Source organism: Geotrypetes seraphini, chromosome 5, assembly GCF_902459505.1.
Source record: "Geotrypetes seraphini chromosome 5, aGeoSer1.1, whole genome shotgun sequence".
Taxonomy (NCBI): domain Eukaryota; kingdom Metazoa; phylum Chordata; class Amphibia; order Gymnophiona; family Dermophiidae; genus Geotrypetes; species Geotrypetes seraphini.
The window spans coordinates 77,331,925-77,355,999 of record NC_047088.1 but is presented as its reverse complement, the minus strand read 5'-3'; the positions used below and the strand labels follow the sequence as shown (position 1 = coordinate 77,355,999).

Genomic DNA, 24,075 nt, shown 5'->3' with positions numbered 1-24,075 from the left:
ATGAAAAAAAAAAGAAAAGAACCTCGAAAGTTACCACATTTTTCCCTTGTAAATCCCTAGTTTTGCAGTAGTACCTTTAATTCAATTGAATTTAACCCTAGCAATTGTAAACCATCTTATCCTATAAGCTAAGGTAAGTACTCATACAAGGTCTAAATTATGTTTCTGGTTTCAACAATGAATAACATGAGAGATAAGTGGAGACAGGGAAATACTTAATTAACATGGCCTTGATGCAACCTCACATTGCCACATTCTTGCTATTTCTCTGGACTTGGTATAGTATTTAGGGCTAGATTCACTAAGCAAACCAATCGTGTACCGATCGGCATGTGACCCCTTTGCGACCCGATTTTACTCCGGCCCGATTCATTTACCTCTCTGCCGATCCGATTCCGATAGAAACATAGAAGATGATGGCAGATAAGGGCCATAGCCCATCAGGTCTGCCCACTCTACTGACCCACCCCCAAGTCTACTATCCTAGGGATCCCACTCCTGGTGACAGGTTCCCTTGGCTTAACCCTCTAAGGGATCCCACATGGGCATCTTGCATGCTGTTTGCCTCGATCACCTGCACCGGGAGCTCGTTCCAAGGATCAACCACTCTCTCGGTGAAGAAATATTTTCTGGTGTCGCCATGAAATTTCCCACCCCTGAGTTTGAGCGGATGCCCTCTTGTGGCTGAGGGTCCTTTGAGAAAGAGAATCTCTTCTTTCATCTCGATACGGCCGGTAATATACTTAAACGTCTCGATCATGTCTCCTCTCTCCCTACATTCCTCAAGTGAGTACAGCCGCAAATTTTTCAGCCTTTCCTCGTACGGTAGATCCTTGAGCCCCGAGACCATCCTGGTGGCCATCCGTTGTACCGACTCTACTCTCAGCACATCTTTTCGGTAGTGTGGCCTCCAGAATTGCACACAGTATTCCAAATGAGGCCTCACCATGGTTTTGTATAATGGCATTATGATTTCAGGCTTCCGGCTGACGAAACTCCTGCGGATGCAACCTAACAACTGTCTTGCGTTAGATGAAGCCTTCTCCACATGATCAGCAGTTTTCATGTCTGCGCTGATGATCACTCCCAAGTCTCGTTCTGTTGAAGTTCTAGCTAAGGTCTCACCATTCAAGGTGTAAGTTCTGCACGGATTTCTGCTGCCGAGGTGCATGATCTTGCATTTCTTAGCGTTGAAGCCCAGCTGCCAGGTCGAGGACCAAAGCTCCAACAAATGTAGGTCCTGTGTCATACTATCGGGTGAATTGCCATCTCTCACTATATTACATAGTTTGGCGTTGTCAGCGAATAACGTTACCTTACCTTGAAGCCCCTGAGTTAGGTCACCTATGAATATGTTGAAAAGGAGCGGGCCCAAGACTGAGCCCTGCGGTACTCAACTGGTCACCTTCGATGTTTTAGAGAGGGTACCGTTAACTACCACCCTCTGAAGTCTGCCACTCAGCCAGTCATTGACCCATGTAGTTAGTGTTTCTCCCAGCCCCATTGATTTCATCTTGCTCAACAGCCTGCGATGCAGGACACTATCGAAAGCTTTGCTGAAGTCTAGGTATACAACGTCCACGGATTCTCCCAAATCTAACTGTTTTGTTACCCAGTCAAAGAAGCTGATGAGATTGGATTGGCAGGACCTACCCTTGGTGAATCCATGTTGACTGGGATCCCGTAGATTCTCCTCATCCAAGATTGCGTCTAATTTACGTTTGATTAGTGTTTCCATGAATTTGCACACTATTGATGTGAGACTCACCGGTCTGTAGTTTGCAGCCTCTGCCCTTCAACCCTTTTTGTGCAGTGGAACAACGTTAGCTGTTTTCCAGTCTATGGGGGCTCTCCCCGAACTTATGGAGAGATTGAAGAGTCCTGAGGGGAACGGCATGCAAAGTAGGCAGGGACACAATTCACAAAATAAATTTTGCAAACCGACTGGGCTGGCCAATCAACCCAAAAAGCGACTGCTGGGGACCAGTCACAAACGTCCTTTCCCACTCTCTAGCTCCATTGCCACCCTGCTCTCTGCACGCCCTGCTCTCTGTTGCCCCGATCTGGCTGCCTTTACTCTGCAGAAGCCCTGGAGAGGGGGGGGGAGAGAGCAGTGGTTGTTGGCCACATTATTTAGCTCCTCACGCCGCCCTACTCTCTGCCCTTCTCCTGCCTTTCAGCCCCAACTTTGCTATCCCAAACTCCCCCTGCTCTCTGCCACCCAGAATGATCTCTGCTGCCCCGACTCTCCTGCTCTCTGCCTCCTTCCCTGCAGTGCGAGCCCGTGTGTTTAAAGCGGGGCTGCACTACGCAGTGCAGCCCCACTTTAAACCTGCGGGCTTGCACTGCTGGGAAGGTGGCAGAGAGCAGGAGAGTCAGGGCCAGTGAGTTTTTAGCCTTTTAAAGAGGCTGCTGCTGCTGCCGGGGATCGCCCTTCAAGATAACTGATGGTAGGTAGAAGGAGAGTTGGGCTCCCCCCCCAAAAAAACCCAAAGCAAAAACAAACACGAACGCATGCGCAGACCATCTACAGGGAAAACAGATGGTCTGCGCATGTGTCTGGATCGCACACTAGCGATCCGTGTCAGTGGATGGGGTGTTCCTCCGATCACCCCCATTAGAATATTATTGCTTGCAGAATCCATTGGACCTGCCCAGATCGGACACGGCTCAGTCACAATCGGGCAGGTTAGTGAATCTAGCCCTATGCCTGGATGCCAAGATCAGAGCACTATCTCGCTAGCCTACTCCTCCATTCCAATTGACTAAAATGTTGCTTATGGGGCTCATAATTGAAAGAGAAAAACGTCCAAAAACCGGCCTAAGTTGGCACTTGGATGAATATTTCTCAAAAATGTCCAAGTGCCGATAATAAAAACCGGTTTTGGACGTATTTCTAAACTACCTAGGTCCTCATAGTGCTGCTAAACAACCAAAGCTAAATGGGGCGTTTCGGGAAGCGTGTCAAGGGCGGGAGTTGGGCTGGACATGGGCCGGCTTAGACTTAGTTGTATAGCATGTGTAACCGAAAGTTTTACAACAGAGCCTAGACAGAACTTGGACGTTGTGACTTAGACCATGTAAAACATGGTCTAAGTCACAAAAAAAACCACCTAAACTCACCAAATAAGCACTGCAAACACATAACACAGACCTCCCACACACTATCCCAGTGATCCCCACCCCACCCCCATAAATATATTAATCACACCTTTAAAATCCAGCCTCCAGACCATCATCACCTGGCTGCCTGGCATAGGAAAGCCTAGTCGTCCAGCACAGAGGCGGCTTAAGCCATCTTGGGGGTGGGTTAGGGACCATAGAGAGGAGGACCCATGTCCATAAGCCCCTGTAATCACTACATTGATACTTAAACATGTGCACTCCTCTATACACCCCATAACCTTTTTCTACTGGCATATAAGTGGCTCCTGAAGCCTTAAGGGCTATTAGGGTGGTAGATAAGTGGGTCTAGGGGATTCTGGAGGTGGTTTGGGGGGCTTACCATAACCTATAAGGGATCTGTAGGGAGGAGAAGACTTGGCACCCTTTTTGTGAAGTTTTTGCCCTGTAAGGTACCCCACTATTTAGGTGGCATGTCTGGGTGTGCAGTCCATCACTTTGCAGACCCCTCCCACGTCCAACAGGGCTTGTTCTAGGCGTTTTGGACTTGGATGGAAAATTGGACGAAAATGTGGTATAAAGATAGACGACTTAGCTGCTTGGACGATCAGATCGGCAGGACGTATAATTAGACGATTTTCAAAACGAAAAAAAAGTTGGACGTATCTTTCGAAAATGTGTCTTAAGCTGTTTTTTACTTTGGACGACTTGCGAGATGGACTTAAACGGATTTAGACATCCCTTTCGATTATGCCCCTCTATGTGTGCAAGTCGATTATAATATTACCTAAGTGTTCCTAGGGTCAGTACTTTAATGGTGGGCCAAATAAAACGTGGATGGCTAGATTAGGCATTCAGCCTGCACTAAAAATCCATCTGAAGGACAATATGGGGGGAATTCTATAATCGGCAGCCGCCTAAGAAGCAGCCACCGATAGCATGTCAATCACAAATCAGTGACGAATATAGAATTTTGCCTTTTTTTTTCCCCACTAGCCCCTTAAATGTAGGCTGGTATATTAGAAGTCTATATTTAAGACACCGGTGTTGTGCTTATGGAAGCGCCTAGTGGCGCCTAAGGCCACCTCCGGCACAAGCCATGCCCATGCCGGCCTTAGGCATCCTTAAACACCCCTAATGACTTTTGTAGGTGCTACACCGGCGCCGTTCAGCACCTTCATTTTTTTAGAAAACGTGCTTCTGAATTGGTTAGTTAGTCAGTGGTAGTGTGTCCTACTGCTGGCAAACCTTCAGTGCGTCTTCAAGAATTTCCCTCCTCATGACTTAGTGACTACCTGAAAAGTCTCGAGAATTCACTTACCAGGTCAATGAGGTATGTGGCAACTGAGCAGTCTGGGATCTGTACGGCAATGTTCTGAGAGGTGCCAATGTACTTTTCACTGTCTTTCATGCCCAAGCAATCCATCCACTGTCCTGCACATGAAACAGCCAGAAAAAAAACATTTAATATGAAAGACAAATAACTAGGACTATCCTTTTCCAAGCATATCTTAATGAACAATATGCTTTATAATGTATTTGTGCTACTCCTCTATGTGGGAAAATTGGGAAAATCTCTCTTCTTCAGAATTACAGGGCTTTGGAGTAATCTTACTGCCTCACTATGGAATCAGGGCTCCTTCCAACTATTCTGTAAGCACCTGAAAACTAGGCTTTTCACAAAAATGTAATGCTCTCCTGCCCCCTGTATTCAACCTCCAAACCCAATGTGTTATTCCTTCCTATATTAAGCTCTTGTAAACCGTGCTGAGCTCAATAATTATGGAGAGGATGAAGTATATAAACTTAAGGTTTAGTTTAGTGATCTCCAACCTTTTTCATGTAAAGTGCATATGAGGGTCCTCAAAAGATTTCAAGCTTACACATACTACTAAATTTTGTAAACCACCTTGACCTGATTGTTCAGACTATGTATTAAAAATTAATACAAATATTAATTCTATAACATTTCAAGGATATATTTTAAAAACTCACTTTATTTTGGATTGTTCAATAATAGCACATTCCATAAATAAGGCATCAAAGAACCTGGGTGTACTGATAGATAGGACCATGAAGCCGTCGGCACAATGCGCGGCGGCGGCAAAGAAAGCAAATAGAATGTTACGCATGATAAAGAAGGGAATCATGAGTAGATCGGAGAAAGTTATAATGACGCTTTATAGAGCAATGGTCGGACCACACTTGGAATACTGTGCCCAACATTGGTCTCCCAACCTAAAGAAGGCTATAAAACTGCTGGAGAGGGTGCAGAAACGAGCAACAAAGCTAATAAAAGGTAAGGAGAACATGGAATACGAGGAACGACTGAAGAGACCGGGATTGTTCTCCCTTGAGAAGAGGAGATTGCGAGGGGATATGATCGAGACTTTCAAAATACTGAAAGGAATCGACAAAATAGAGCAGGAAAGAAAGTTATTTACAATGACCAATGTGACACTGACAAGAGGACAAGGACTGAAGCTAAAGAGGGACAAGTCCAGGACAAATATCAGGAAGTACTGCTTCATGCAACGAGTGGTGGATACCTGGAATGTTCTCCCAGAGGAGGTTATTGTGGAATCCACTGTTCCCGGATTTAAAAGCAAACTGGATGCACATCTCCTTACGGAAGGCATAGAGGGATATGGGTGACTAGAATTACGCCAGGTGTACGGTACACCTGGCTGGGCCTCCGCGTGTGCGGATCGCCAGACTTGATGGACCGATGGTCTGATCCGGAGATGGCAGTTCTTATGTTCTTATGTAACACACAGTTCTGACTAGAGGAAAAACTGCAAAGGCGTAAGCAATGAGTAAGAATGACTTGCTAATGCTTCTTGCCAGCATGAAGACAATGCATAGGGTGGGTAAATAGGCAGACATTTTGTGGCAGTGGTGATCTCCTTCCTCCACTCCCCTCCCCCCACTCCCCGTCAACCTACCTATTCTTCTTTCTGCCAGCAGATGACTTAATAGGGCAGAAATATGCCTTGGGAGCTATTGAATCAAATATCTGAGAGGGTCCCTCCAAAACATTTAAAGGATAATTCAACGAGGGATCTTCAAAAAGTTTCTATACTTTTATTTTTTTTAACACTATTTATTAAATATCTGAAAAGCAAATTACATCACTTTTCCACATAAACACCCTATTTTACTTGACTGGTCAATGCTGGATAAAGGAAATAATGCCTTACTGGTCCTGCTTGACCTTAGTACCGCCTTCGACACTATAGATCATCAACTTCTACTAGACCGACTCACTGACATAGGAATCAAGAATTCAGCACTGCAATGATTCACCTCCTTTCTGGATCAAAGAACACAATCTGTGCTACTAGGGACAGCTAATTCAAACCCCAAATCAATTAAATACAGAGTTCCCCAAGGTGCCTTGTTATCCTCTCTCCTCTTCAATCTGAATATCAGGCCAGTCATCGACATTGCACACAAATACAACATTAAGATTCACTGATGACCTTCAACTATTGCTCCCCCTTGGTGACGATCGGCCAACCCAACTCACTAACCTCCTACATTGTCTCTCTGATATGAAAAACTGGATGACAGCCAATAAACTCCAGCTGAATGCCTCAAAGACTGAACTACTCTAGATCAGGAAAAAGAACACTATTTTCATCCATCCGACACTATCCTGGGAATTCACCCCCTTAACAGCAAAAGACCAGGTAAGAAAGTCTTGGAATTATACTGGATGGTTACCTGTCCCTCTCCGCCCACGTCTCACAGGTAGTTTCCACATCTTTTTACTACCTGCGCCAACTGCGAAGGATCAAACCCTACCTCCCAGAAACAGACTTAGCTCAACTGCTATATGCCTACATACTCTCTAGACTAGACTACTGTAACTCCCTATTCAATGGCATCGCTGCAAGAGATCTAAAACGCCTCTAAAAAGTCCAGAACTCAACAATTCGACTCCTATACAACCTCAGCTACCATGACCCCATTACTCCAGCGCTCTATGCAGCTCACTGGTTACCAGTCAAAAAGCGATACATCTTCAAAGCCCTGGTCATGACACACAAGAGATTCTATCAAGAAAACCCAGCCTACATAGCATCCAAGCTACGCCTATACTCCCCTAACTGCCCCCTCCACTCCAAAGCAGAACAAAGACTCAGCATTCCCTCCGAATGAGTACGGCGTACAAAAGATCCTACAGCCATTTCCTACCTCAGCTATGGAACCGACTTCCCACACAGATCAGGTCGCTAGACTCACCAATGACCTTCCGCAGATCAGTAAAGACATTCCTCTTCTGCCAATCGGGCCATTAAAAACTTCCTCCTCAATATACTTCTCCTAGTACTCTTCGCTATTACCAGTCTGGTCTCTAGAATAAGCTCTGTTATTGTCTACTGTAACCTATTTGTTGGCATGCCTAGTCTGTTTTCAAACGATTGTGAATGTCTACTTGTAACCCATTCTGAGCTTCTGGGAGAATGGGATAGAAATCGAAATAAATAAATAAATAAATGATATTCTACAACACACCCTCTTACCATTTCTTCTGCCCTCAAACATTTCCTTTGAAAATATAAAAATGCGGAAACATTTTGAAGAACCCTCATATAAATTGGTGCTGAAAGAAAGATATCAGTTACGTGTGTAAGTTATAGAATGTGGAATTCACACCATAATTGGCAATTGCACATGTAAAGACTAGCTACTATTCTATAACATACATGCAAAAATCACTTAGGGCCAGATTCTATTAATGATGCTCAAAAATAGGAGCCAGAAAAGAAGGGCACTAAGTGCGATTCTATAAAGGGCATGTGTTCTATATAGAATTGTGCTTACTGTTGATTCACATGCCCTATCTTTGGGCATTAGACTTGCAGCTGCTGAAACTAGGTGTAAAGGCTGGCACATACATTGGGTGGGCTGACCCATTATTCTGTAAAAAAAATATGCACAATTTTTTGGAACACCACTGACTCACCTCACATGGTCACGCTTCCTTCTGAGCACTGCACTATAGGATTTGGGCACTATACATTATAGAATACTGCATAGCCAAATGCACATGTACATCCTAATTGGTGCCAATTAACATCAGTAATTGGTTTAGCAGCTAATTATTGCTCATTAATGGCTCATCAGCCAATTAAGAAGCACATGTATCTCGGGATCACACCCAAATTTAGACACCCAAATCTAGGCATCACGAGGCCAACATTCTGTACTACTTAGCCATCTGGGAGCCGTTCCAGGCCAGTAATATTCAATAGGAGACAGCTGGCTATTTCCAAATGAATATCTAGCTCAGTTGTTTGGCCAGTGACTGGCTGTGTCATGGGACATAACCATTCACTGACAATATTCAGTGGCTCGTTGGCTAACTTTGGCAGCCAGGTAGAGCTACTATCTTTCTCCGCTATGACTTATGTTTTATGTTTTCTTAAAATTTGATATACTGCTCCAGCTTCCAACAGTTCCAAGTGGTTTACAAAGTACATAAAATTATAAGAAAGAGAACTCCATAAAATAAAACTTTATGAGTATCAGGAGCAGCGCAGAGCATTCAGCGTGCCAGCCTGTGCTAAAATCCACTATTGCGGTTTTGTAAAAGGGGGGAATAAGTTAAGTGGTGGGCTCAGATCCTATTTGACATTAGGTATTTATAGTGGAGTTTTTTATGCTCATGATGTAAATAGAGCATCTTGAAATCTATTAGGATTGCTGTTTCTGTATGGTATTTGAGGCTTTTTCTCCACTAGATTGAAGAAATACGGTTCTCTGTAAGAAGAACCCACTTCTGATCAATGAATTATAGACTAATAATTTTAGAGCCACATTTTGTAGTGTCTGACGAGATCTCAGATTAAAACATGAAATACCTGCGTAGACTACATTATAGTAATTAATTTTTGATGTAAAAAAGCTTGAATTTAAAGTATGTAAATCTGCATTTCCAAAATAATGTCAAATTGATCTTAAAGATCTGAGTGTATAAAAACCTTTTTTTATTATTTCAGAAACTTGATCATTAAACGTAAGTTTGAATCTAGAAATGGCCCCCAAATATTTTAATTTCTGTATTAATGGTATTGTTTTATCCAAAATTGTAAGTTGTAAATTTGGCACTATACATTGACCTGTAAGCCAATAAGAGAAGAATTTCTCAATGCTCAAAAATAATTTGTTATTGTCTAACCAGGAATAAATTGCTCTAAAACAATAATAATAATGCAGCTTCTTATATCCCACAATTTTCGACAGGGAATCATTGTGGTTCACAGCAAGAAAGAATACATTTGTGATTCCAGATTAAGATGAGCAGATTTAGCGTAGATGGTTCAGAGTATGGGGGAGTGATAAATGCGAACGCTAGACTACGGCTAGCATTCATAACTACAAGGGGAAGAGGTATGTTTTTAGCCTTTTCCTGAAGAGACAGTGGTGAGAGGGTAGAGTATTCCAGATGTATGGTCCAAGGAATTCAAAAGTGGAGCTAAACTTTTTTCCCGGCATATTTGTTGAGAAGATGAGAAAGGTATTTTAAATGATTGTGTAAGTCTTGAATTGAGGAAGGTGTGAGAGACTGGAATACAGGTCACTAATCCACTGGAGCTTTCTGCGTAGATGGCCTTGTGAATAACACAAGCTAATTTGAAGTGAATACGTTTTTTGATAGGTAACCAGTGCAGTTTTAGCAGCAAGGGACTAATCCTCTGATAGTGGTTAGACTGAAAAATCAGTCTTGCCGCTGTATTTTGGAGCATTTGCAGGCACCTTGTTCTTTCTCCGTAGTACTGTAGTAGAGGGAATTGCAGTAGTCCAGGTAATAGCTTCTGCCACCGTCCTAAAGCTGTCCTGGGTCAGAGCTGATCTGACTGATCTTAGTTGTCTTAGTCTGTAGTAGAATCCCTTTGCCAGGGATGCGATCTGACTTCTGAAGGATAAGGAGGAGTCTAGGGTAATTCCTAACACCTTAGAGGAGTCCGATATTGTGAGTACCTCACCTGTAAATAGTAACAGTTCCTTGCAAGGTAGCAGACTGTAGTCCCCAAACCACAGTACTTTGGTTGTAATGCAATTGGATCAATTTTGGCAACTAAAAGAATATCATCTGCATAACAATATACCTTAATCCCAAATTCTGAATATTGACCGGGCCGGCTATGTCTCAGCTGGCCAAAAATAATAGACCAGAAGTTTAATGCTGGTTGCCAGATACAGCACCAGCATTACTGCTTTGACCTGGTCATCAGCAATGGCAGTATATCAAGACAGAAATATAAGTGTGAGGGATGCAAAAATGGGCAGAGTAAGGGTGGGTCATGGGCATGTCTCAGTGAAAACTATAAGTTACTCATACTTTCAACAATCATTGACTTTTTGTAACATTTCATGCCTAACCTTTAGGTGCACCAATGCCCACTTATGCTAGTATTCCATAATAGAATCTTGGGGCTAAGATGCCATTATAGAATTGATACTAAGCACATAGCATTGAGATGCCTAAATCTTGGCACCAGTTTTTAGAATTGCTACTTCAGGCCCTAGGCAGGTGCCTAGTTTGCCTATGCCTTAATCCTGTCCTGCCTGACCCTACGTACTGACGTTGCTGGCCATGATCTGGGCAGTTATATTTTGGCTGGATAATTTTCAGCTGCCTAGGTTGCCGCTAATATTGACCAGCTAGATTTAGGATAATTTTCAGCTGTCGTGGCTACACACATTCCTTAGAGATCCTGTATGGATATAATTGAACATCCATGTTAAATTAAATCTAGTTCCTTTCTCTTTCCTACCTTTGTGAAGCACCATGCTAACAGAAGAAGGCCAAACAGCTTCCATAAAGTCCCAGAGCAAGGGACTGAAGAAACGTTTCACTGGCTTTAGTTGCTCTAAACTAGAGATCCACAAGGACATTGGATGACCCCGAGCCTGCAGCTTTGTTCTACAAAGAAAATATTGTATGTGAGAAATAATCATATTTCTAAATTCTATTATACAATTAACCTTTTTGCCAGTTGGATGTATAGGAGAGGAAAGCAAACAGTGTATTTTGATTAATGTTAACTAAGGGCTCCTTTTACAAAGCTGTGCTAGGGTCTTAACACGCGGAATAGCGCGCTAAATTGCTGTGCGCGCTAGCCGCTACCACCTCCTTTTGAGCAGGTGGTAGATTTTCGGCTAGCGCGCGCTATAGCGCTAATCCAGTGTATGCGCTAAAACCGCTAGCCCGACTTTGTAAAAGGAGTCCCAAGTCTCCTCATAAGCTTATAGAAAAATGGTTGAATTAGAAAAAAAGCATTTCACGAGACCCAGATATATAAATATTATGTACAGTAAAAAAAAAAAAATCAGTGGTTGATATTCAAAATGATTTAAGTGGGTGGAATAGGCTCTTGCCTGTTTAAATTATGCTCAATAGGCTAGTGATAGCTATTCAGTACTTAACCAGGTAATGCTGCTGAATATCAGCTCTGAGCAGCCATTTTTGAAATGGCATGGAGAAGAGTATTCTGATGGTGGAGTCAGAGAATAGCTGACCCCTACATGGCTGCCTGCAATATTTAGTGCTCATACCCACCTAGCTAAACAACCAAATAGAGCCGCATATATAACAGTCCTAACTTTGTTCATTTAGCTATCCAAATGTGCTGATCGGTAGCGTACCAAGGGATGAGGTGGTGGGAGGGGGGGGGGGGGTACGCTCCGGGTGCATGCCCTAGGGGGATGCATAGCAGTCTGGAACGTCCTGCCCTACTGTTGAAAAATACCTGCACCTCAGCGGGGCTTCTGGTGCATCCCCTCCGATTTAGTTGCTCTGGAGCAGAGTCGGCAGCCACGCTGAGGTGCAGGAAGGTCCTGCGATAAGTACATCTGCCGGCTCTGCTCCGGAAGCAGTAAGTTACGTCAGAAGGGGTGGACCCGGCAGACACAGGGATTTGCGATGACTGCATCTGCCGGGTCCACCCCCTCCGACGTAACTTACTTCTTCCGGAGCAGAGCCGGCAGACATACTCATCGCGGGACCTTGCTGCATGAAGGGAGAAGGACTTCTGCTATAGAAGAGTGGTGGAGGGAGAGAAAGGAGGAAGGATGGTATGAAAGGGTAGTACTGATGGAATTGGTGTGCAGGGAAAGGGGAGGATGTAATTGGATTGGAGGGAAAGAAAGGGGGCAGATGCTGATTGAAGAGGGGTGGATGGAGAGACAAAGAGAAGACATTGGATGGTAGTGGGGAGGGTAGAGGGGGAGCCTATGCTGGATGGAAGTGTGGATGTAAAAGATAAGGGAACAAATGCAGGAAGGAAATGGGAGGAGAGAAAGAGGGGAGCAGATGATGGAAGTGGACAGAGAGGAGAAGGTACTAGATGGAAAGGGTAGAGAAAGAGGGCACATGATGGAAGGAGGGGATAAATAAAAGGAGGGCACATGATGGGGGAAAAGGATTGAGTTAGGGAAATACTGGAGGGGGTGAGGGAAAGAGGTGGCAAGCTGTAGGTAGACAGTAAAAAAGGAAATAGATGGATGCAGAAAATAAATTGAAAAGGAAAATGAGGGAAGAAAGGGATTGCAGAAGAGAGGTATGGGAGAGGAGAGATGGAAGGGGGAGGCATGCAGTTTCTGGAAGGGGCATAGAAGGAGAGAAGATGCCATATAGGGGCAGAGAGATGGCAGACAGTGGATGGAAGGAAGAGAGTAACAAGAAGATGAGGAAAGCATAAACCAGAGAAGACAAAGGTAGAACAAAAATTTTCTATTTATTTATTGCTTTAGGAGACGTGTCACTGTTTCTGTGGGGTTACATTGTATGCAGAGTCCAGCTTCTTGCTGGTTCAATTTAAACTTTGTCTATGTATTTCTATTTTATCCCCCCTTTTACAAAACTGTGGAGCATTTTTTAGTGCCAGCCATGATGGTAGCAGCTCTGATGTTCAGAATTCTACCACCATGGCTAAAAACCACACTACAGTTTTTTAAAAGAGGAGGGGTTAGTTTGTGATTACATATTCCATACTAGGCGAAGGTATTTTCTGTGTATTCGAAAGACATGGTTTTCTGTTAGGATTGACTGCAGAATTGATCTGCACTAGTCTGGCTTGTTTAGTTTTACAATGGGTGTATTGATGTACTGCTCACTGCAGTATGTAAGATGCTGCCTTTTCCTAGGTATACTCTTGTGTGACGTTTGGATTGTTACTAAAAATCATGTTTTTCATACAGATGGGGGGGGGGGTGTCAAAAAAATGATGGGCCCCGGGTGCCACATATGCTAGGTACGCCACTTGGTGCTGATCTTTCCCTTTCTCATACCATTCCTAAACATGACAACATCCTCTTGATGCTCTTTCCACCTTCTGAACATGATGAACCCCATCTTCTGATTTCCTCTTCCTTCCCCCCCGAACATTCACAAATCCCCTAGCATTCTTCAGGCTAACCTGCCCAATCCCTGGTAGTCTTATGGGGATACAGGAAACAGCAAAGTCTAATCACTTCTGCCTGTAGTGACTGTCTCTTCAAAATGGAAGCTGTGACCTCTAGCAGCAGCCTTGTGGTACTTCAGTAGAGCCATCCTGCAAGCAACCCTATTCTACTAGCCTGGAGCATCGGGCCATCAAGCTGTGGCCCGATGCTCTCAGCCAAAATTTCCACACCATGTCCCCCAATCCAAACACCCCCTGATTTGGACCCTCCTCCCTGATCTGGTGCTTTACATGTACTTGAAAAGTTTTGCATCTCATTACTATGTAACCCATGGTGCAGTAGCATAGTTAGGGGGGTGGGGGAAGCTGTAGCACCTCAGGCACTATCCTGCAGCAGCACAGAACATCTCTCCTCTTCCCCACCCCGGTACCTTTCATCCTTCTATTCTTCATTAGCAGCAAGTAAGGACTCCTATGTAAGGACTCCTATCTATTGGCCCCAAGCCAATAACTTCCCTTTTGCGGTATCAGGAAGTTAAGAACATAAGAATTGCCATACTGAAGAGACCAAAGGTCCATCAAGCCCAGTATCCTATTTCCAACAGTGGCCAACTCGGGTCCCAAGCACCTAGCTAGATAAAATTATGTCGGAGAAAAAGCTTGATCTGGTGCAAGCAGTGGGTAAAAGTCCTTACTCACTGCTGGTGAACAACAGAAGGATATAAGAGATACCGGGCAAGAGGGGGGAGGGGTGCAGTTCAGAAACCCTTCATCACCGGGGGTGGGAGGAGGGACTGCCAGGCACCATCTTCCCTCTACCCTGGGTGCTGTCTTCCCTTACTATATCACTGCTGTAGTGCATTAGTGCAAGACAAGCTGCCTTATGAGGAAAATAACATGACTTAAAACTCTAATGCAGCTTGATAACTTTCCCCCAAAGTACCTTTGAATATTAGATTCAAATGTTCAGCAATGAAATTCTGTTGTTGACTGTATAACTGTCAGGTCTAACTTTAAATGTATAAGCAATCTATTTAAAATTATATGTGCGAATCTGTGAAACTTCAATACTGATACTTATAAAGTAGTACCACTGAACATATACACTGTATATATATATATAACTAATCTATCACATATATAACTATATACATTCACTGAATGTTAACCTACAAGAATTTTTGTATGATTTAGAAAACATACCTATATGCTTTTTCCACAGCACCAGAATGACTGCAGGCTGCCACAAGCATATAAACTGTGTCTGTGGGAATCCCACATATACCTCCATTTTTCATGATTTCTGCAACAGAGGTTTAGAATGAATGTTATTAGCTTCTTGTGCCAACACTTATCCTGCAAAGAACTAATAGACTTCCATTCTTCATAACATATGAGGGAGTGCTGAAAAGTTCTCAGCCCAACCACAAAGAGAGAGAATGACTTGAATATGGTTCAATCAATGATCTGAAACAATGACAAAACATAGAATTGTTTCCATATACAGTGGTACCTCGGTTTACGAGTGCACCGGTTTGCGAGTGTTTTGCAAGATGAGCAAAACATTTGCAAAATCGGTGCCTCGGAAACCGAGCATGGCTCGATTTACGAGCACCCCCCCCCCCCCCCACAATCCGGGCCCCCCACAATCCCCACAATCTGCTGGGCCTTGAGCATCTGAGCATGCTCAAGGCCTGCGAGTCCACGTTCTGAACGTGAACTCGCGCCCAGCAGAGGGGGAAGCCGATTTTCAAGAGTGCCCAGATGAGGGTAAGAAGCGGCGGGGGGGGGTGCCCAATTGTGTCGGGGGGATGTCGGATCGTGTTGGGGGGGTGCCCAATCGTGTCGGGGGGGTCGGATCATGGCGGGGGTGTCCAATCGTGTCGGGGGGGGTGTCGGATCGTGGCGGGGGGGGTGCCGGTTCGAGGCAGGGGGGGGTGCCGGACCGCAGGGGGGGTGCCTGATCGTGAGGGGGGCCTTCGACGGGAACAATGCCGGTTCTTGGGGGGAGGAGGGGAACGCATCAAAGCGAGTTTCCATTATTTCCTATGGGGAAACTCGCTTTGATAAACGAGCATTTTGGATTACGAGCATGCTCCTGGAACGGATTATGCTCGTAATCCAAGGTACCACTGTATTGGACACTTAATGAAATAAGATAACACTCTTTTCAGCTACAGTGGCAAAATAACACTCAGAATTTAGGAAGTTGGTTGGTTAGGCTGAGAACTTTTCAGTACTCCCTCGTATCTCTGAAAAAGTACGAGATATGGCCATATTTTTAAAGTCCTGGGTCTTCGCTGTAGGATAGTGGCTGGTTTGCTTCCCTTGCTTAGATATGGGAATTATTTAGAGTAACCCCTTTACTTTATATCTTACTACTTATCTTCCACCTCAAATTTAATTTCTCTTTATCTGTATTTAGGTAAATATATCTTGCCCGATATCCAAAGTGATTTAAATAACCCAGAGAGGATCCTGGCTATTTACATCACTTGTCCATAACTAGTTAATGCCATTGAATATTCACGGTTATATAAGCCACAACTGGCTGGCTAATTTGTGGGTATTCCAGGGACGCAGTTAGCACTTATGTGGTTAACTGCATATATTCAGCACTTAGCCATATAAGATAACCACATAAATTGAGCTGAATACAAAGTAGTTCTGTCTTCTGTAGTTCATCTTATACAGTTAATGGCTGAATATTTCATGTGGAGGAGCACTTTTGATATGAAGTCTAAGTCTGAGTTCAGATGTTTTAGGAAAAACGATTGAATTTTTGGACATTTTTCCCAAATAACCCTGGCCTACATTTCCAGCACCTACCATTGCCAGAGATGCTATTCTCTAAATACCGCTGTCATGTAATTGACACACAATTGGCAGCCACTTTTAAGCCAGCTGCCGATAATGGAGTCATTTTGAGAATTCAAGGCATATTGGCTTCTTTATGATTAAAAAAATATATAACTCTAGCAAAAGATTATCACATAATTGTCTTAAGTATTTTTTTTGTGTCCGACATTTTTTTTTCCCTAAATTCAATAACATTGATATCCACTGTTTTCTTTCGCTGGGAGTATTCCTTACCTGCAATTCTTATGACAGAGGTTGCTTTCCTGCAGGGTAGATGAGGACAGATGTCATTGCCATTCCCAAAGCCATTGAGTTTCAGAATGGGCATGCCAACTGGAAGCTGGGGACTTTCAAAAGTGCTGTTGAACAAGGCCACCACGAAGCAGTAAAAACTGACCAGACCGAAAATAATAGTGACAGCAAGATCATAACCGACTGGCAAAGCATCAAGGGCATCCAAGAGAAAGCTGATAAGAATGAATTCAAAGGTGAACGAGTACATGAACCAAGCTTTGCTTAAAAACAGAGAACAGAAGACCACGAAGGCATTAAACATTATAAAGCAGATGATGCCCACTGCTATGTTGAATCCCCTAGGGCCATCATAGAACCCACCAAATCGAAAAGTGCCCCATATAATCCACATGATTCCATAAAGAATAAAGGTAGTGCTTTCAAGGGTTTTGCCATGTGAAAAAGCCACTGCGCCGCTCAGAAGCTGAAAAAACCCACCAGCTATCACCTTCCAGGGCACCATAATAGTGATCAGTGGTGATCTAGGTTCAATTGTTGTTATGCAAAATGCAGAAAGGACATTGCAAGCGTGGCCAAGCACATCAGCATTTGCATATTTAGAATAGCCAAGGAAGGGGCTATTAAAGTCCTTTCCTTGAGCAAACTTGAAAATATGGGTTCGTGAAAGCATATCCTTGACTATTCCCTGTCCTGTAGGGATTTTAACATCAGCTTTAATGTTGTAAAGATAAACTAGGGCTAAAGCAGCAGAGGCCACAAATATAGCGATGTTCACGCTTTGAGGTCCACATTGAAAAATACCGATAGGCTTACAGCTCACAGCAATGCAGTAGGCCACAAAACAGAGAACATAAAGGCCTTCTGCTAGACTTTTAGACGTGAAGAACAAGGCCAATATAAAAAATAAGATAGCAAAAACCACCAAAATAGGAGTAGGAAAAACTGGCTCAACTGAGTGCCACATCGGAAACAAGAGGGAATAGCCTTCAACAAACTTCAGAATAGCTGTGAAGCCAAAAAATGTTGCAGCAAGTGTATCAAGGCAACGATATGACAAAATGCAGATCCCTGCCTGGTAAACCCCAGCTACCAAAAGCCATGGCACATGACCCACAAAAAGAGTAGTTGTCACACCTAGGAGTTTACAGCCAAAGATACTTGCAGATGACATGTTCAAAATTAAGCCAATTATAACCAAATCATTTTTACTGGTGCCCTTGGCTTGGCTTTGCCCATTCCCTTTACTCTTAGGAGGGGCTGTGCCTGGAAGAATAATACGCTGCATGCTGAGGAAACGTAGGATAACAGCTAAGAAGAGGTAAACACTGACAATGGTGACAATAAGGTAGTTACATGCAACAGCAGATGCACCAAAGCTTCTGTCCATAAATGTGACAATTCCGTGAGCATTTGAAAATGAAATGGCAAATGCCATAATAGCAATAGCAATTTCCTTTTGAAGAAGCCCCACAGCTCCAATGATAAACATACCCAGACTAAAAGCCACTAGCCCAGGGATCATGGCATTCTGCATATCACTGGCTCCATTTAGAATTCCCTGCCCCACCAGAATTTGGACCAGTCCAGAACTGAACCATAGTGCAGAAACAGTCAGGCAGAAAGAAACAACAATAGGGGCATTCCCTAAGCTCTTCTGGATTCCTGCAGGAAAAATAATAATTACAATAATTACTAAAAAGTCAGAAGAAACATTTCCATAATTTTTCATTTTAAGAGGCCAAGGTACTAAGCTATGACAGACCCGAACTTTGCTAAAACCCCTCCAGAAAATAGTGAACAGAGGGCCAGATTCTCAAAACTCACCGTGTATTTAACGACAGACACTAAACCAGTCCAAGCTGGTTTAGCATTCAAGTATTTTAACGGCTGATTCTCAGAACGGCTCACCGTGTTATTTTCCATGCTTCCTAGCAGACTCCGATTGTACTATGCAAATGTAGTACAACGAGGTCATTAATATTGAAATGGTAGTACAACAAGGCCATTAATATTAAAACAAGCACTCTGGGTGATTCTCTAAACTGTCCGGGTGATTCTTTAATCTTGTTGCACTACATTTGCATGCAAAAATTTCCAGCAGGATCTGATCTGTTGAAGCTTTACTTTCTGGTCAGTGCCTGAGCGCTGATTGGCTCAGGCACTGACAGGAAAGTAAGGCTTGACAGCTCAGACCCCACCACAAAAAAATCCCCAATTAAAATTAAAAAGACCCCTGATTCCTCCCTCCCTCCCACCGATCTCCCCCTAGGGCCATTCGATGCCCCCCTCCCAAATTTGGCAGGAGAAATGCCCACTCTCTCCTGCTGGCAGGCCACCGGGGTCCCCCAACAATTCCCTGCCCCCCATACCTTAATGTTGAAGAAAGGCCAGAGGAATGCCCACTCCCTCTGGCCAGCAGGCCCACCTTTTCAAAATTGCAGGCCTTCCCCTTCCTGGTGAATCCTGGGGTGCACTAGGAGGGGCCTAAGGCCTAAGGCCTTATGACCTGCTCAGGCTAGGACCCTTAAGTTCCAGAGCCAATCAGGGCCTTAGTCCCATCCTAGTGCATCTCAGGATGCACTGGGAAGGCCCACCATTTCAAAGAGACAGGCCTGCTAGCTGGAGGGAGTGGGCATCCCTCTGGCCATTCTTCAAAGTTAAGATACCGGGGAGGGGGGGGGGGAGCAGAGCACAATATGCAACTGTGCTGACCACAGGTTTAGGTATCTGCCAGCTGCTGTGGTTAAAATAAATCCAGATAATCAGCATTGGCACTCGGATACCATCTGGCGCTGAATACTGTATCCATTTTTAGCACTGATACAAAAGTGTTATCTCAGGGGTTGGCAACCTTGTTTCTCGGGAACTATGCAAGCACTGCTCCGTTATGCAAATAGATCTCATGCATATTAAGGAAATCTTGAAAACCTTGGGATTGGGGTTGGGAAACCTTGAAAACCTTGGGATTGGGGTTGTGGCACAAACAGCTCCAATTCAAGCTTCCGACAGCTCCAGACCTGCTAGAAAAATCTGACCCCTGAAAGATGGACATTCCTTGCTTTGCATTACACAGAGTGCTCATTTTAATACTAATGCGCTCCTCGTATTGCATTTGCATAGGATTCTCGATGGCTGCTACCGTGATTGGTAAAAGCCCCCGAGAACACTTATTTTTCCCCTTACCTTTTGTTGTTTTCCTTCCTGTTTTTTCCCTATAATATATTGTAAATCGTCCTTTCCACTCTAGTCAATGTGTGTCTGTTTGTTTTCTTTTTGGTGGTTTTATCTTGTTTGTGCTTATTGACTTTTGAAATGTCACCCTTGCTTTTATTGTTGTAAACCGCTTGGGCTTAACTTTTTTGTGTTAATATCAAATAAAGTAACTGTAACTGCATCGGAGGCTGAACTACTTTGCAAGTGAGACTGGCTACAACCAGTCTTACATCCACTGTAAGCTTTTGCACATCGAACCCTCAGCAGTGCCTACTAATAGGATAAATGCTTCTGAATAGCAAATAGCTTACACATAATATTAGTTACCCAAAAAAAATACAAATAGGGGTACCATAATGCAGTCCTGAAAGGGTACAACCCAGTTGAATTTTTAGTATTTCCACATTGGAACAGTCTACCTCTGCAGGTGATTGAGGCCAGCAGCGTGTCAGATTTTAAGAGAAAATGGGACATTCACGTGGGATCTCTAAGGGAGTAAAGTCAGGGGGGGTGGGTCATTAGAGTGGGCAGACTTGATGGGCTATAGCCCTTTTCTGCCGTCATATTCTATGTTTCTATGTAATGTATATGCATGAAATCTATACACATTCCAGGGGAAAATCTAGAAACGACACCTAGGTCAAGAAACAAACACCATTTTAAACAGTAAAAAAGGCACCGTTAAAAGTGCCTACCAATGCTTAAATAATATGCCTAAGTAGGAGCTTTAGGTCAGGGGTAGGCAATTCCGGTCCTCGAGAGCCAGAGCCAGGTCAGGTTTTCAGGATATCCACAATAAATATGCATGAGATAGATTTGCATCTTAAGGAGGCAGTGCATGCAAATCCATCTCGTACATATTCATTGTGGGTATCCTGAAAACCTGACCTGGCTCCGGCTCTTGAGGACCAGAATTGCCTACCACTGCTTTAGGTCATTCAATGCCACTATGGGCATTGCTAATGCCGGAAGTGGTGTTAGGTGGACTTAAGTGCCTATATAGGCATAATTCATGGCATAGATAGGCACAAGAAAGGTAGGCCCGTAATATCCTGGCCTACATTTCTGGCGCCTATCTTTCATGGAGGCGCAATTCTCTATAGGGCGCCGTCATGTGATTGACATGCAATCAGCGGCCGCCGATATCAGTGCCCTGTAGAGAATCCAGGCCTCACTGCCTTCATTGAATGCAAATATATCTCATTCATACTCATTGTGGATAGCTTGAAAGCTTGACTGGATTGGAGGCCTTGTGGGCCAAGTTTGGGCACCCCTGTCTTAAAACAAAATAGTCACAATTCTATACAAGTCAAGTACTTACAACGTTCTTTACCTGCGTATGCCAAGAGAGCGGCAAGAATAAGCAGCAGGATCCCCAGTGCAAGGCTGGGTATCAAAGGCACTGTCCTGTTAGAGGTGTAGAAATTAAGAGCCAGCAAAAAGGAACCTGAAAACAGAAAATCACAAAAAAATAATTTAAAAAAATGGATATTGAATAAGAGTTCAAGTAATTTTAATGGGTGGCAAGGGTTGGTTCAGGTGAAGACACGAGTCCTTCCACAATCTGCATTGCCTCACCTTTGACATTCAGGTGCGTTCTCTGAAATAAAAAATAGTTTAGGCTCTATAATACTGTAAATTATTTGGAAGCCTGCTAAATTAGAATAGCACTTTTAAGGCCTCCGTAAATAGGAGTGGGGACATGTTAATATTTCCGAAGGAAAAAGGAGATACAGGGCTCCTTTTACTAAGGTGCGCTAGCATTTTTAGCACACGCACAAGATTAGCGCGTACTATAGTGCGCACTAGCTGAAAAATTACCGTCTGCTTAAAAGGAGGCGGTAGCGGCTAGCGTGCGATATTCCGTGCATTAAGGCCCTAACACACCTTTGTAAAAGGAGCCCAAAGTAATTTTGTACTAGCAATGCATTACAAAATAGCATTTTTAGAAGGTAGAGAGTCGAACACTGGAAACATTTTTCTACATGAACAAAATTATCTTTCATACAAATGAATAGTTGGCTTTGGTTTGATAAAGGTGTGCCCTCTTATCAGGTATGCTGGGTAGAAGAGAAAAGCATGTTTATTTTTTTACTGGGATTTATTAACTTCATTTATGAAGAAATTCGCGCAAGGCAGTGTACAGGAAGTACAATTCAACATAGAACTTACAATTTTGTTAACAGCATAACAGTAGTAAAAAGACCAAATATAAAAAAAAAATATGAGTGAGGTAAACTCAAAATCAGCAAACTACCATGAAACAGAGAGATATAATACAATGTCAACATAATATTTAAGAAACACCTCATAAGTACACATTCAAATAACATAGATATGATACTAATATTTTTCTACAATACAGCTTATCCTATAGCCAAAGGTCCATGTATAGTTATAATATAGGGACAAGATAGGTGGTACAGAGTCCATTGGGATAAACAGATGGGAGGTTAAACTCAAGGCGAGTTGTTTATACAGTTAAACAAGATCTGAGGAACTAATTTGGCTACGGTGTGAGTATATAGGTAGTCAATCACCCTATGTTGCTAACCTTGAGAACCCTCTTTCACAGAAATTTCCATTTGCTTTGAAATAAAAATGGCACCAAAGCCCGTTGGTTTTATTTAGGTGTCAGTATTCAGCATGGTTTAAGAGGGTCAATCGCTCGGTGTTCTTTTGCACTTAACTGGCAAAGTCAGGGTGGACCCAGAGGTTATGGGGCTCATAAATGAAATGGAAATACGTCTAAAAACCAGACTAAATCGGCACTTAAATGATCAGTGAGACAGGTCGTCCAAGTGCCGATAATCGAACCGGGTTTTAGACGTATTTAAAAACTACTTAGGCCTTCACAGTGCTGCTGAACGACCAGAGCTAAAAGGGGTGTGTCAGGAGGAGTGTCGAGGGTGGGATTTGGGCGGGCCATGGGCCGTCCTAGACTTAGTCATACTGTATGTATAACCAAAAGTTTTACAATACTGCCTAGACGGAACCTGGACATTGTGACTTAGGCCATCTAAAACCAGGTCTAAGTCACAAGAAGGTATCCAAAGTGATCAGATAAGCAATGCAGACACAAGTACAGACCCTCACACACTGCCCCAGTGATCACTGATTCCACCCCCTCACCTCCATAAAAATCATAATAACAACTTTACATATCTGCCTCCAGAACATCGCCACCTGGCAGCCTGGCATAGGAAAGCCTAGTAGAGCTGCGCAGAGGTGGCTTAAGTGGTCTTGGGGGTGGATTAGTGAACCATGGAGAGGAGGACCCAGGCTCATAAGCCAGACTAATCACTGCATTTATGGTGAAACATGTGCATCCCCCATAACCCTTTTGTACTGTCGTATAAGTGGCTCATGCAGCCATAAGGGCTATTGGGGTGGTAGATAGGTGGGTCTAGTAGATTCTGGGGGTGTTTTGGGGGGGCTCACCATGACCTATAAGGGAGCTGTAGTGAGATGTTTATGTGGGACCCTTTTTGTGAAGTTCACAGCAGGGCCCTGTAAGGTACCCCACTACTCTAGTGCATATCTGGGTGTCCAGTTCTGGCCCCTCCCATGCCCAAAAGGTATTTTTCTAGGTGTTTGTGACTTGGATGAATTTTTGGATGAAAATGTGGTATAAAGATGGACAACTTAGCGGTCTGGGCGATCAGAAGGCTGGACGTACAGTTGGATGATTTTTGGAAAAAAAAAATATGTTGGATGTATTGTTAAAAAATGGACCTTTTCCCGTGTCCAATTTTTGCCGACTTGTGACTTAGGCCCAAAACGGACTTAGACGTTTCTTTTGATTATGCCCCTCCACCTGTTTGTATTGGATCAAATAAAGATGTAATAAACCAGCTTCTGTATCAACAGAATACATATCTGTGCTTTATTGTTCTCCATAACTTTTCAACACATGTTTAGGAACTGAGGCCACAACCACATTTCACCCACTAAACCATTAGCGGGCATCCACCCACTGGACAGATGGAAAGAGCTAGAAGAAAGAGAGAGAAACCAAGGAAATACATGAAAGTGATAGAGCAGAAAAGAACAGGAAACTCTAAAAAAATACTAGAAATTTAGGGCTACCTCCTACAATTCGCAGCAATCTCAGATATTTAATGCTGGGGCCAGATATGGCCACAAGAATTGAATATCTGGGACTTAGCCTTCCAAGCTGATATTCATCAGCTGGTGAACTAAAGCTTAG

At 43.5% G+C, this 24,075-nt stretch overlaps 1 protein-coding gene across 4 annotated transcripts in view; it reads right to left on the bottom strand.

Annotated features, from left to right (window-relative positions):
* Window positions 1-24,075, bottom strand: part of LOC117361400 — a 54,230-nt gene that overhangs the window by 12,148 nt on the left and 18,007 nt on the right. For 3 of the 4 annotated variants that reach the window (XM_033946657.1, XM_033946658.1, XM_033946659.1), the window contains 5 exons: window positions 21,199-21,312; window positions 16,632-18,314; window positions 14,742-14,841; window positions 10,911-11,059; window positions 4,445-4,557 (listed from right to left, as the gene is read on the bottom strand). In XM_033946657.1, coding sequence (XP_033802548.1) covers window positions 4,445-4,557; window positions 10,911-11,059; window positions 14,742-14,841; window positions 16,632-18,314; window positions 21,199-21,312 — 2,159 coding nt within the window. Of the gene's footprint in view, window positions 1-4,444; window positions 4,558-10,910; window positions 11,060-14,741; window positions 14,842-16,631; window positions 18,315-21,186; window positions 21,313-24,075 lie in introns of all 4 variants that reach the window. The other variant, XM_033946660.1, reaches the window with a different exon arrangement.